Below are 13,587 nucleotides of genomic sequence, written 5' to 3'. Positions count from 1 at the left end.
CTGGGCAAGTCACTTCACCCCCATTGCCTAAAACAACAACAACTTCCCATTAATATTATCTATACTCTATTGGCATTTTCATTTATTTCATTAAGTATTTCCCAATTAGATTTTAATCTGGTTCTGGCCCCAGGAGAGCATTGAGGCTTGACATCTCTGCCCTCCACGATGAAATCCCAGGCCCAGGCCTTATTACCATTGGGTCATGAGCACCGTGAGGGCAGGCATCGTCTTTTGCCTCCTTTTTGTGGCCTCAGAAGGAAAATCTTTTAGGCTCCGAAACGGTTTTGCTTCTGAGTTTCCAAAAAATGCTTTTAGGCCTTGTCTCCACTGCTCGAAGTGGGGGCAATGTATCCTGCAACAGCCTCTTGCCTCCCATGTTCTGAGTGCTTTGAGATCCCTCCAGTAGATTGGGGTAAAGATGGCAACATCATGTAATGGACTGAGGGCTGGGTTCAAGTCCCTTCTCTGACCCTGACTAGCTGTGTGGCCTTGGGCAAGTAGTTTAACCCCTTTGGGCCTTATGTGCAAAATGGAGATTATGATAGTACCTGCCTTCCTGGGTGTTTGTAAAGTATTAAAAGTGCTGGAAAACTACCTACTATTTCTTTAGGAAGAGGGAGGCAGTGGGGCTCAGTGGAACGTGGGCTGGCCCTGGAGTCCGTGCTGGGGTTCAGTCTCCCTGCTGATTCTGACTGCTCGTGTTTCCTCATCTCTAAAATGGGGGTGGGAGGTGTGGAGTAGATGGCTTCTGTGGCCCTTCTGGCTCTGGGTCTCTGAACCTAGCCACGTTTTAGGCGTCTGTCCTTTGTTAGCACTTAATTGTTTCTTAAAAATTAGTCTTGTCTCCCGAGTTGGTCAAGAAACACTCCGTGAGGATCCCCTTTGTGCAGGGCACACATCCTAGAATCCAAGACCTGGGACTGGGCAGGACCTCTGAGGATGCCTACCCCAGTGCCCTTGTGGGAGAGATGAGGAACCTGGGAATAGTAAGTGTGCTGACCATCCTTTGGCCATAAGGACCTAGTGATAAGCCTTCCAGGCTCAGCCCAGGCCCTGCTTCCTCCATGGAGCCTTCCGCCTCATATTACAGGTGAGGAAACTGAGTCCAAGAAGAATTAATCTTGGCCAGGTACGAACAAGTCATAAGTGTCTGCGGTAGAATTTGAAGTCCTCTGACTCCAAAGCCTTTTCTCCTGAAACACAATTACATCTGGAGAAAGTCTGTACGTGTGCTTCCCTTTCCTTCCCCCTCCCACTTTTTCTTTCCTTAATCCCGCCACACACACACACACACACACACACACACACACACACACACACACACACACACCCCTTAAAGCTGAGATCACAGTGTCATATAGACAGGGATCTCTGAGAGGTCATCTAGTCCTTCTCTGCCCACTTTACAAATGAGAAAACTGAGGCCCAGAATCACACAGGCAGTTAGTGTCAAAGGCAGGAATGGATCCCCAAATTCTCCCCACACTGCTGCCTGTTTGTAGCTCAGCCTCAGTGGCTACATATGTCTTCTCCCTCCACACTCCTTGAGAGCAGGGCCAGTTTAAATATGACCTTCCTACACCCCATCTCCCAGTGACCACCTGATCGGCCTTTGGGAGAAGGAATGTATGAGCTCTCCCAAGCCACTGAGGGAGGGCCATCCATGTTGGTGGTCCTGGTACCCCAACTGAAGGGGCACTGTGATGTGGAGGAAATGCCCTGGGGGCTTGGGCCAACGCCAGGAGGTTCAGGGAATGGTTGTGGAACAGAGTTGACCTTCCCCTCCCTTTAACCCCAGCCGCTTCCTTGGAACCCTGCAGGTATGACTCTGGCAAGGATGGCTACATCGACCTGATGGAACTGAAGCTAATGATGGAGAAGCTGGGAGCCCCCCAGACCCACCTGGGCCTCAAGAACATGATCAAGGAGGTGGATGAGGACCTGGACAGCAAGCTCAGCTTCCGGGAGGTATTTGTGCACCCCAGCCCTATCCCAGCCTCCCCGGGTAAAGCCAGGCTGAGTCAGCCAGTCATCCCACCTATGTCTGCTGCGGGCCAGACAATAGAGGCTGGGACAACCCTTAGGAACACGGGAGGAGCGAGTAGAGTAGTGGGCCCTGAGCTGAGCCAGGAAGCTTCTCAAAGGCAGAGTCTGAGGGCACTGTCAACCACAGAATGTGGCCTGTGGACATGCACGAGGTAGGAGGTGGTGTGCCGGGCTCAGGCAGAAAGCTAGTGAGCTGGGGTGTCTGGAGCCCAGAGGCCCAAAAGGGAGCAGTTAGGCTGGGAAGGGAGACTGGCCCACAATGCCTGGCATCCAGGCGCCGAGATCTTTGCTATGTTTGGCAGTCCGATAGGCTTTGGGCTTTCTCATGTTAATAGGTGGCCTCCCCTGGGGTACTCTGGTGTGAAGAGGCTTTTCTTCTGCTGCTCTCGGATTGGCCCCACGGGCCTCCTTGTTTGCCTGGGCCCTGCTCTCCCCAGAACTCCACTTCCCCGGCTCCTGTCCCCATTCTGCTCTGCTTACTTGACCTGGTTCTGTTACTCTGGAAGCCTTTGCCCAAAGACCTCACACTCACTCCCAGAACTCGGAGGGACCGTGTCCTTCCTTCCCCCCCCGCCCACGACTCCCCCCTTGCAGTAAGCTGTTCGTGACTGGCATTCATGATGCCTTGATGGCATCCCCGGGTTACAGAAACTAGAAATGCTGAAACTCCGCAGGTGACCTTGGGCAAGTCACCTCCCTTTCTCTTGGATGAGATGCCCCCGCCAGTCTCTAGATCTATGATCCTGTGACCCTTCCAGGTCACAGGACCTGGGTTCAAATGTTGGCTCTACTACTTACTTTCTTCCGTGGTTTTTCCCTTTTGTTCTGATTCTTCTTTCACAACATGACTAATGTGGACATGTGTTTAATATGATTTTACATGTATAACCTATATCAGATTGCTTGCCATCTTGGTGAAGGGAGGGAGAGGAAAAAATAGGAACTCAAAGTGTTGAAAACAAGAGAGAAAGAAAGGAAGAAAGAAAGAATATATTATAGAGAAAGAAGCCTAGGTTTCTTCCTTTGTAATAGAAAGGATTTGGGCTAATCTAGAGCTAGGACCCAAGGACCTGGATTCCAATCCCACCTCTGACATTTAGTACCTGTGTGACCTTGAATGAGTCACATACATTTTCTAGGCCTCACTTTCCTCTTTGGTAAATAAAGTGAGGGGGCCTCTGAGGTCCCTTGTAACCCCAGGTCTTTGACCCTCCGAACCTGATCAAACTGAGAAGGGAGGCTTGTCAGATGAGACTTTGTGGGGATGGAGGAGGTGGAGCTGTGACTTAAGGGAGCAGAAATAGAGAGGGTGTGGTGGGAGCAAGCTGGCCTCTGCCCAGCAGAGGCCAGTGACCCCAAGCCGGCATTCTCCACCACCTGCCCAGAATTCCCTCAGTCTTGCTCAGTTGCTATATTCAGGCACCCAGGGTGGGAGGGTGAGCAGCTTCTCTCCTTCCTGAATCCGTGGTCTGGTGGTGGTTAGATGCCCAGTTTAGAGCCTTGCCAGTAAACATCAGAGAAGTACAAATCTGGGGGTGGGCGGTGGAGGAAGAAAAATAAGAGACCCTGGGAGGTGGACATTTAAATATCACTAAACACCTTTCTCATGAGAACTCAGTGAGTTCAGTTGTAGTGTGAGCATTATCTCCATTTTTTAGTTTAGAAAACTGAGGTTCCAAGAGGGAAGGTGACTTGTCTAGGGGCACAAGATCTGAGATTTAGAGCTAAAAGAGACCTTAGAGGCCTCCCAGGCTGATCTGTTCGTTTTACAGATGAGGAAACAGCTAAGGTTACATGACTTGCCCAGGGTCACACAGCTAGGAAGTGGCCTGGGTGGGATCGATCTCTCTCTCTCTCTCTCTCTCTCTCTCTTCTCTCTCTCTCTCTTCTCTCTCTCTCTCTCTCTCTTTCTCTTTCTCTCTCTCTCTCTCTCTCTCTCTTTCTCGTTATGAGATTTTGAGTTCCATATTTTTCCCCTCCCTCCCTTTACCAAGATGGCATGCAATCTGATATAGGTTATACATGTATAATCATGTTAAACACATTTACACATTAGTTGTGTTGTGAAAGAAGAATCAGAACAAAAGGGAAAAACCATGAGAAAGGGGGAAAAAAAACAAAAAGAGAATAGTATGCTTCTATCTGCATTCAGACTCCATAGTTCTTAAGTGTGTGGGTAGCATTTTCCATCATGAGTCCTTTGGAATTGTCTTAGATCCTTGCACTGCTGAGAAGAGTTAAGTCTATCAAGGTCAGTCATAGCATAATGTGGCTGTTACTGCGTACAATGTTCTCCTGGTTCTGCTCATTTCACTCAGCATCAGTCCATAACAAGTCTTTCCAGGTTTTTCTGAAGTCCGCCTGCTCATCTTTTCTTATAGCCCAATAGTATTCCATTACATTCATATACTACACCTTGTTCAGTCATTCCCCAATTGATGGGCGTCCTCTCAATTTCCAATTCTTTGCCACTACAAAAAGAGCTGCTATAAATGTTTTTGTACATGTGGGTCCTTTTCCCATTTGTATGATCTCTTTGGGATACGGCCCTAGAAGTGCTATTGCTGGATCAAAGGGCATGCACAGTTTTATAGCCCTTTGGGTATAGTTCCAAATTGCTTTCCAGAATGATTGGATCAATTCACAACTCCACCAACAGTGCATTAGTGTCCCAGTTTTCCCACATCTTCTCCAACATTTATCATTTCCCTTTTTTGTCCTTTTAGCCAATCTGATAGTGTGAAGTGGTACCTCCTTTTAATTTGCATTTCTCTAATCAATAGTGATTTAGAGCATTTTTTTCATATGCCTATAGATACCTGTTCATATCTTTTGGCCATTTATGAATTGGGAAATGACTTATATTATAAATTTGACTCAGTTCTCTATATATTTTAGAAATGAAGCCCTTATCAGAGATGCTGGCTGTAAAAAATTCTTTCCCAGTTTTCTGCTTCCTTCCTAATCTTGGTTGCATTGACTTTGTTTGCGCAAAACCTTTTTAATTTAATGTAATCAAAATGATCTCTGAAATTAAGCATTTCACAGTGTTCTATCTTTTGTTTGGCCATAAATTCTTCTGTTCTCCATAGATCTGACAGGTAAACTCTTCCTTGCTCTTCTAATTTTCTTATGGTATTACCTTTTATGTCTAAATCATTTGCCATCACGACCTTATCTTGGTATACAGTCTGAGGTATTCCAACTCTCAATCTAGTGCTCTAGGGGTGTCAGAGGGTAGACTACACTCTGAAAGCGAGTGCTCATTAGCACCATGGCTAGCTTAATAGATGATGACTTTCCCTTTGCCTCTTTACGCCCACTCCCTCCAGCCCCTCAGTTCTTTCTCAGGCCATCACCAGTGCCCTGGCTGTGCTCTTCTCCCTTCCTCACCTTGACCCCTCAGTTCCACTCTTAACTCTGCCATGCTCACCAATTGTGGGTGTCCTCCCGGGCTCTGCCCTGAGCCTTTCTCTTCTCCCTCTGTGTTGTGTCACTTGGTTTCTTTATTGGCTTCCATGGGTTCAGTTATTGTCAACATGCAGCTGACTCCCAGATCGGTCCTAATCTGTACCTTATGGTACCTCGCTACAGTACCATCCCACCCACTGGACTGCCTGTTGGACTCCTTTCCATGGGGTGCCCCATGGAATTTTCAAACTCAACATGTCCGAAGCCGACCTTGCTATCTTCTCCCTACCCCTACCTTGACCATCCTCCTCCCTGCATCTGAACTTTCTGACGACTGTCTAGGGTGCCACCAGGCCAGTCACTTAGGCCCCCAACATCAGGATTAGAGTGGAGGGAGACTTGAGGCAGGCTATTGTACTAGTCCAGGCCTGAGGGGATGACAGGCCTGCTCCAGAGGAGTGGCAATGTCAAAGGAGAGAGGGGGGTTGTTTGACAGATATTGGCCCAGATGAAGCTGGCCAGAGATGTTGGCCTTGGCAAGATACCTCCTCCTCACTTCCACCCTGAGATTACTTTCCACCTACTCTGCATTTGTCCCAGTTTTTAGCACAATGCCTAGCTCTGAAATGCTCATAGTAAACATTTAACAAGCAATTTTGACTGACCAGCCTTTTAAATTAAGCTCTAATTTAAACCTGCTTCTCCAAAATGAGGACAGCTCCAGGTTCAGAAGCCTTGTGTCCCAGGCTCATCCTTCATTCCCAGCTCCCTGCCAGATATAAGAGTCTGAGTAGGTCGCTTTGGCCTCATTTCCTTATGTGGCAAATGAAAAGTTTTAATGTTATGGTGCCATTTGCATCTTCTTTCTACTATATCTATGTCTATGTCTATGTCTACTTACTGCATATTTCTTAGAGTTAAATTTGTGAATTTGTAAATATTGAGGTGGGGAAGAGAGCTAACTTGGGTTTCCTCACTGGAATCAATCAATAAACATTAAGCACCTACTCTGTGCCAGGCACTGTGCTGAGCACGAGTGATGTAAAATGAGGCAAAAGATAGTCCCTACCCTCAGAGAACTTACAATCTAATGGGGGACACAGCTTGCAAACAAATTTACCAAGTCATCTGTACATTAGAAGCTTCCTTCACTGTGAAAATTTCCCCCCATTCCCACCCCAATAGATTTAGGGGTATGAGAGTCTGTCTCAGATTTAGAGCTTAGAAGTCATCAGACTAAGCCTTCCCCCACCCCAAACCATCTCCCAGAAAGGAGGGGTTCAGACCTATGTCTCATAGTACAAATCCAAGGCTCTTCACTATAGCTCAGTGCTGGATTATTGTGGTCTATTTCTGGTACTTAAATGGACTTTGCCAAAGAATTAAATGAGCTGAAAGCAATTCTACTGTCCTTTATTTGGCCCATTTTACCCCACACAGGCAGTATGATATCATTAGCAGCTAGGGAGCTAGAAGTTTCTAGGCAGAGAAGACAGAGATAGCAGGAGGCAGAATAGTCCCTAAAATCCTCAAGTGCAGGAGAGAAGTGCCCTATACTGGGTACAAGGAGGGGGTCTAGGGCAGAGACAGCCTGTCCCAGAAATACTACCCCCCCAAAAAAAATCTGTTTTTGAAACCATGAAACAAATTTGTTATATTTGCACATGGCCAGAACTTAATAAATGCTCATTGAATAGATCCATAGAATGGAAGCTTCTGGAGCTCAAGGTCTATTTCTCTTCTGACTCAGTAGCCCCAAAGCCTATCACAATGCTTGGCACAGAGTAAGCAGCAAGCACTGTGGCCGGTGGGTACATCCCCAGCTGTCCCTACCCATCTTTCACTGAGCATTCTTGGATCTCATCACCTGATCTGGGTCTGAATTCTTAAGAACCTTGGCCGCCTTCACACAGGGGAGAGACTTGTCACTTTGGGGATGAGCACTGAGAAATGTGAGCCTCAAACCCACAGGAGACAGCTGCTAAAGTGAGAGCAGGTGCCTTCTGGTGTGCATGGTTGCAGAGGAGCAACTGATTGCCCAGCTGGCATCTGGTGCCAACTGAAATGAGCAGCAGTTGTTGGGATCCACTCTCGGCCTCTTCTCCTCTCCAGCATCCTGGTAGTCCAGAGTTCTGATTGGTTTGAGATTTGTTTTGGAGCTGGTATTTGATTCATTTTGTAATTGAATCCTATGGATTGAGCCCATTGGACGTTGGAGCTGGCTGAGACCATAGAGTGTCAGAGCCAGTCAGTCAATGGGCACTTTAAGCACTCAGCAATGGGGCCTGGCACGTCCTCTGAGGATAGAGAGGTGAAAAGAATCCACATGCTCAGGGAGCTACGTCCTAATGTGTGCATGGAGATATCATGTGTACAGTAGGCACGTGTAAGAGCTGCACGGGGCAGATCAAGACGCTCTGAAAGAGTAAGGCATTACGGGGTGAGGAGGCATTGCCTCTGCAGAAAGTGGGGTCTGCACATTCTTAAAGGAAGCCAGGGAAATGGAGACGGAGGGGAGGAGAGAGAACATTCCAGACATAGGGGACAGCCAGTGGTGGGGGAGAGAACACCAACCAGCATGTAAGCCACTAGAGCTGGATCATGGAGTGAAGCCTAAGAAGATTTGGAAAGGTAGAGAGGGGACAGGGGTAGAAAGGCTTTAAACATCAAAGAACCTGATCTTTGATCCTGAAGGCAGGAAGGAGCCGCTGGAATTCATTGAGCGGGGATATTAGATTACGTGGTCAGATTTGGACCGGAGGAAAATCACCTTGGAGGTCGAGGTTGGATTGGATTGGGGAGAGACTGAGGCTGGGGGCCAGTTAGAGAGAAGGCTATTGTGAGAGTCCAGGGAACTGATGAGATTCTGGTATCCACGGTGTCCGTGTGAGTAGGGGGAAGAGAAAAGGCCAGAAGCAATAAAGGGAGAAATGAAGAAATTTGTCATGAGATTGGCAAACATGAGTGACTGAGAGGGTGGTGGTGCCCTCAGCCATACCGTTCAGAAGAGGCTGGATTTTAGAGGAATGATAATGAGTTTAGCTTTGGACCTGCTGAGTTTGAGATGCCTGCAAGGATATTGGGTTTGAGATGTCCACAGGCAGGAAATGTGAGTCCGGACCAAAGCTCAGGGCTCAGTAGACGTGGATCCAAGGCGTCAGCACAAAGGTGACCGTTGACCCTGTGGGAGCTGATGAGATCCCCGAGGGGGAGAAAATGGCCCAGGACAGACCCTTGGGGAGCACCCAAAGCCAGTGGGTGTGACGTGAACAAATCTAGCAAGGAGCAGTCGAAACCAGGAGAGAGTGGCGTTACAAAATCCCAGAGAGGAGACAGGATCCAGGAGGAAGTGAGGGTGACCAACAATGTCTGAGGCAGCAGAGAGGGCGGGAAGGATGAGAACTGAGAAGCTATTCGTGTGGCACTGGCGAGGCCACTGGTAGCTTTGGAAAGGGCAGTTTCTCTGGAATGGTGAGGTTAGAAGAGGCAGGGTTTGGAAGAGACTGAGGGAGGAAGGAGGGGGCCACTAAGTGTGGATTAGCCAGGAAGGGAGGGGGCAATAGAAGGCTTGGGGGCCTGGTCTGATCAATGTCCACTTTATTTGGTTTCTGTTCTTAGGATGGGGAGGCTTGGGGGTTTGTGTGGAGGGTTTAGAAAAGATTGTGAGGAGAGGAAGTGAAGGCCCTGGGTGTGGACAGTCTTTAGTAAAAGAGTTGAGCTCTCAGCTAAAGATAGAGGATGGTAGCTAGAAGAGATCTTCAGAGAAGGGAGGGACTTTAGAACGTCAAAGAGCCGTGCTGCAAGGCACAGAGAATGCCAGAGCTGGGAAGAACCTCAGAATGCAGAACAAGGTACTCCAGACTCCAGAAAGAAGCCCATCTTTTAGACATCGACATTCTCATGGGAACATAGATTAGAACTGGCCTGCCATCCATCTGGCGCAATCTGCTCATTTTACAGATAAGGAAACTGAGGTCTAGGGAAGTGCCCAAGGTCATTCCCATGTAACATGTATCAGAGATGGGATTTGAGCCCAGGTACTGGCTCCATAACCAGGGCTCTTTCTTTTTTATTTTTTTAACTTACTTCATTTTTTTAACAAGTATTTATTTTCTCTTCTTTCTCCTCCCCCTACCGTTGAATATATTTTTAGATAATACAAATAAAACCCTCATAGCAAACGTGAAGAGTCACACTAAACAAGTCCCCATGCGGCCTTATCCAAAAATGCATGTCTCATTCTGAGCCCTGAGGCTGCCACCTCTCTGGCAGGAAGTCATCTTGGGTCTTCTGGAACCAAGGTTTTGTCCTGACTTTGATCAGGTTCTAGTCTTCCAAAGTGCCCTCCTGGCTCTTCTCCCTTCATTCTGCCTCAGGCCATAGAAGTCTTCCTCTGAAACTCACCATCTCACCATCTCTTAGGGCACAGTAGTGTCCATTACAGTCACATACCATCATTTATTCAGCCTTCTCTGACTGCTGGGCATCCCCTTCGTTTCTAGTCCTTTGTCACTACCAAAAGAGCTGTCCTAAATGTTTTTGTCCCTGTGGGTCCTTTTCCTCTTGGGGGGGGGGGAGGCACTGCAGTACAATAGGCCTGGTGTCAGGGTCTGTGGGTCCCAGAGAGGTCGCATGGTTTCATGACTTTCTAGGCATGGTTCCAAATTGCTTTGGAGAATAGCTGGACCAATTCACTGCCCCACCAGCTCTGAATCCCTGTGCCTGTTTTCCCTCAGCCCCTCCCACATTTGTCATTTTCCTCTTTTGTAATCTTTGTTGGGCAGATGGGTGTGAGGGGAAATCTCTGGGTGGGCTGGCTTTCCTTTCTCCAATTATAAGGGTTTGGAGCATTTTTTCACCTCGCTCTTGAGAGCTTGGAGGTCTTCCCTTCCATGACAGCAGATGCCTTCTGGTCCTGGTTCTGGTCCTGTTCAAGACTTTCTCCCAGACTTAGGATAACAATGTTTTTAGGTCAATGTATTTAAAAAGAAACAACCAGGTTGTCACTTCCGCCAGGTTTCTCTCCTGTCTCCTGGATGCAGAGACTCCTAGCCTACTCCCAAGCTGGACATGGGGGCTGGGACGTGGGTGACAGCCAGGCCCATACAATGATGTTTTGTCCTATTATTCACCAGGCTGACTTAATGAGAAAAGGGGGGAGGGTGGAGAGGGTCAGGGAGCATTTCCATTAAAGGAGTTCACAAAAACATTTTAGTTTGTTTAAACAAACTTGGAAAGCTTTGCTGTCCTTTCCCCCCAGCTTCTGTCCCCTTTTCCTCCCTCCACCTCTTGACAATCCTAGCTGGGACCTTGGCCAATTCTTCCCCTGCATACCAGCCTTTGAGGGCTATAAATAGGAAGACAAACAAGGATAGATGGTTGGCAAGCCTAGAAATGGGTGTTCTGATGAATATTTAAAAGGGAGGACCCCCCCCAAACACACAGACGCACACTCACCCCCACACATATTAAACAGCAACTTTGAAGAGATTTTATGGAAACACAAAGATCTTCAAACTGAGCCTGTGCTTTTAATTGGCCTGGAGGGTGAGGCCACCCCTCAACTGAGAGCAGAATTCTGCCTGGGCCATAGATGGCCGAGGCTCCCATCCTAGCCATACAAATACTGGACTGGCTGCCTTAGTCCCTTGACTGCAGCTGGGGCCGGCTCGCTTCAGACCTGCTCTTCAGGGGATTCAGAAGGCAGATTTTATCAGAAGAACTGTTGGGCAGCTTCATCCTAGGAGTTCAGTGGGGCCAAGGGAGTGGATGGATGGATGGATGAATGGATGGGTTGGGTGGATGGGTGGGCCTCCTTTGGGTTGGCTCTAATTAGATTTAGTTACCAAAAAAGAAGACCTGGCTTTCCTTCTAAAAGCCTAAATTAGGGATTCCTTGTCCTTGTGTTTCTAATTTCAACTTTGAAGAGTGGGTGGGAATGTTTCTTAAAGTCTTGTCATTCCCATGGTGGGCTAAAATGTGAATATTTAGGATCATTCTCCTTTCTTCCATGAGGGAGAACCCTAAACCCTAAATTTATGCTGGTTCTTTCTCATTTCTCTTCTACCTCATTTTCCAGGATTACCTTGTGTCTACTGTCTATGTCTTGAATTTTACAGGCAGCTAGGTGACACCTTGGATAGAACTTTGGACTTGAAGTCAGGAAGACCATCTATAAAATGGGGATAATAATAGCTCCTGCCTCACAGTGTCCTGAAGATCCAATGAACGTGTAAAGTGTTTTTCAAACATTAAAACGCTATATAAATGCTTCCATATTTGTGTCCCTAGGATCACAGATGGAGAGCTGGAAAGGGGGCCTTAGAGTTCATTCACCCAGTCCAACTCTCTCCTTTTCCACATGAGGAAACTGAGGCAAGAGAAATTAAGTGACTTACCCAGGATCACAGAGCTAATAAGTGTCTGGATTCACATTTGAACTTGGGCCTTCTTGATTCCAGGTCTAACGCTCCTGGAGGTCAGCTCAGAGACCGTTCTTGTTTTGACTTTGTGTCTCCAGCCCTTAGCACCGTGTGTGACACATAGTGAGGGCTTCATCAATGTTTGCTGATTAACTCTCAATCTCTAGATTATCCTCCGAGAAGGGGAGAGTTGGTCAAAATTCAGACTTAATTTCTAGACTCTTGAAATGATTTTTAAATATCAATATATACATATTTGTATGTGTGTCCGTGTACACACACACACACACACACAGGCTCCCTGTTACCTCTAAGAGCAAATACAGACTCCTCTTGACTATTCAGAGCCTTTCACAACCCAGCCTCAACCTACCTTTCCCACCCTATTACACATTACTCCCATTCTCTTACTCTATGGTCCAGTCAAACAAACCTTCAAAGTGGAGTGAGCCCTAACTGCTTAGGCAGTAGGGCACAGTGGGTGGATCATTGGGCCTGGAAACAGGAAGACCTGAGTTCAAATCCTGCCTGAAATACCCCCGGCCAGTCACTTACCCTTCTTCTTGGCCCCATTCCTGACAGCCGAGCATTATTTTCATGGCTTGTGCTTTCCTCTGGGGACTTCAAACTCTGCCCTAAGCACTTGCCAGAAGCTCAGGCTTGAAAACCACTTTTTAATCTCAGTTTCAGACAAATGGGGGGAGGGGCAGGAGCAGGCCAGTTGTAGGAACTGGGCCTCCTTGTTAGGAAGAATGTGGATACTCTGGAATGTGTCCAGGAGAGGGAGGCCAGGCGGGTTAGGGGCCTGGAACCAGGGCTAGCTGAGGATCTCTGGGGAAAGCTGAGTGAGGGTGCTCAGAAGATCCCATAGATGTGTTTGTTTGTTTCACAACCCCTAAGTGAAGAACTCTGCTCTAGAACCAGAACTAGAACTTCTCTGGGGCAGAAGCTGCATCGAGCCAGGCTTCATCTTGGGTTGTTTTTTTTTCTTTTACTGTCCAGACTCATGGCTTCATTGGTGTAGGGAAATTCTGGTGTGGAAATTCCCTCCCCCAAGGCGGATCAGCCATCCCTCAGTAATTTTTAGTCTTGGAGAGGACCTGGGAGGTGAACTGAGTCACACAGCCTTTTGTTAGGGGCTGGATGTGAATCATGGCATCTTTCTGATGCCATGAGGAGAAAGGTCTTGACCATTAGAGTTGTCCCAAAGTGGACTGGGCCACCTTAGTGGGGAGTGAGTGAGTTCCCAGTTGCTGAAGGAGGTTTCTGTTGTAGGTTTGGCTCTGATCCCAGTGGTCTTAGCTCAGATTTGATGATGGGATGAAATGAGGTCTGCAAGGGGTGTTGGGCAAAGGAAGTTGGCTTTGCTCAAAGCCCAAATAGAGAGACACTTTGCTTCTCTGGATGGGGCCCCCCTTGTCTCCATGGAAACGAGTCCGCTCAGGGTATCATGGGTGACCACCAAGTCTGAGAGGCACCAACTACGTTTGCTGGGACCTTTCATGGCCCCACCCCAGGAAGCTGGGGCCAATGGCCTTTCACGGGAGGAGGAAGTCAGGAAGCTCAGGGGATGTTGTCAGGAGGCTTCCTGCTTAACAGGGCTGGAGCTCCCTTTTTCCCTTACAGCTCCCAATGTGTGATTAGGGGGCTAGCAGGACCTTCATTACTCCCCACCTGAACTTGCTGTTCTCGCTTTGTGTTAAAC

The 13,587-nt window shown here is 47.8% G+C and overlaps 1 protein-coding gene across 2 annotated transcripts in view; it reads left to right on the top strand.

The window, feature by feature from the left end:
• The window catches only part of EFHD1 (EF-hand domain family member D1), a 50,071-nt gene that overhangs the window by 25,477 nt on the left and 11,007 nt on the right, over positions 1–13,587 (top strand). For both annotated transcript variants that reach the window (XM_078154645.1, XM_020972235.2), the window contains exon 2: positions 1,824–1,971. In XM_078154645.1, coding sequence (XP_078010771.1) covers positions 1,824–1,971 — 148 coding nt within the window. The remainder of the gene's footprint in view (positions 1–1,823; positions 1,972–13,587) is intronic.

Source organism: Phascolarctos cinereus, unplaced genomic scaffold (genome assembly GCF_003287225.1).
Source record: "Phascolarctos cinereus isolate Bilbo 61053 unplaced genomic scaffold, phaCin_HiC Scaffold_5;HRSCAF=322, whole genome shotgun sequence".
NCBI classification, from domain to species: domain Eukaryota; kingdom Metazoa; phylum Chordata; class Mammalia; order Diprotodontia; family Phascolarctidae; genus Phascolarctos; species Phascolarctos cinereus.
This window is presented reverse-complemented; position numbering and strand designations above follow the sequence as displayed.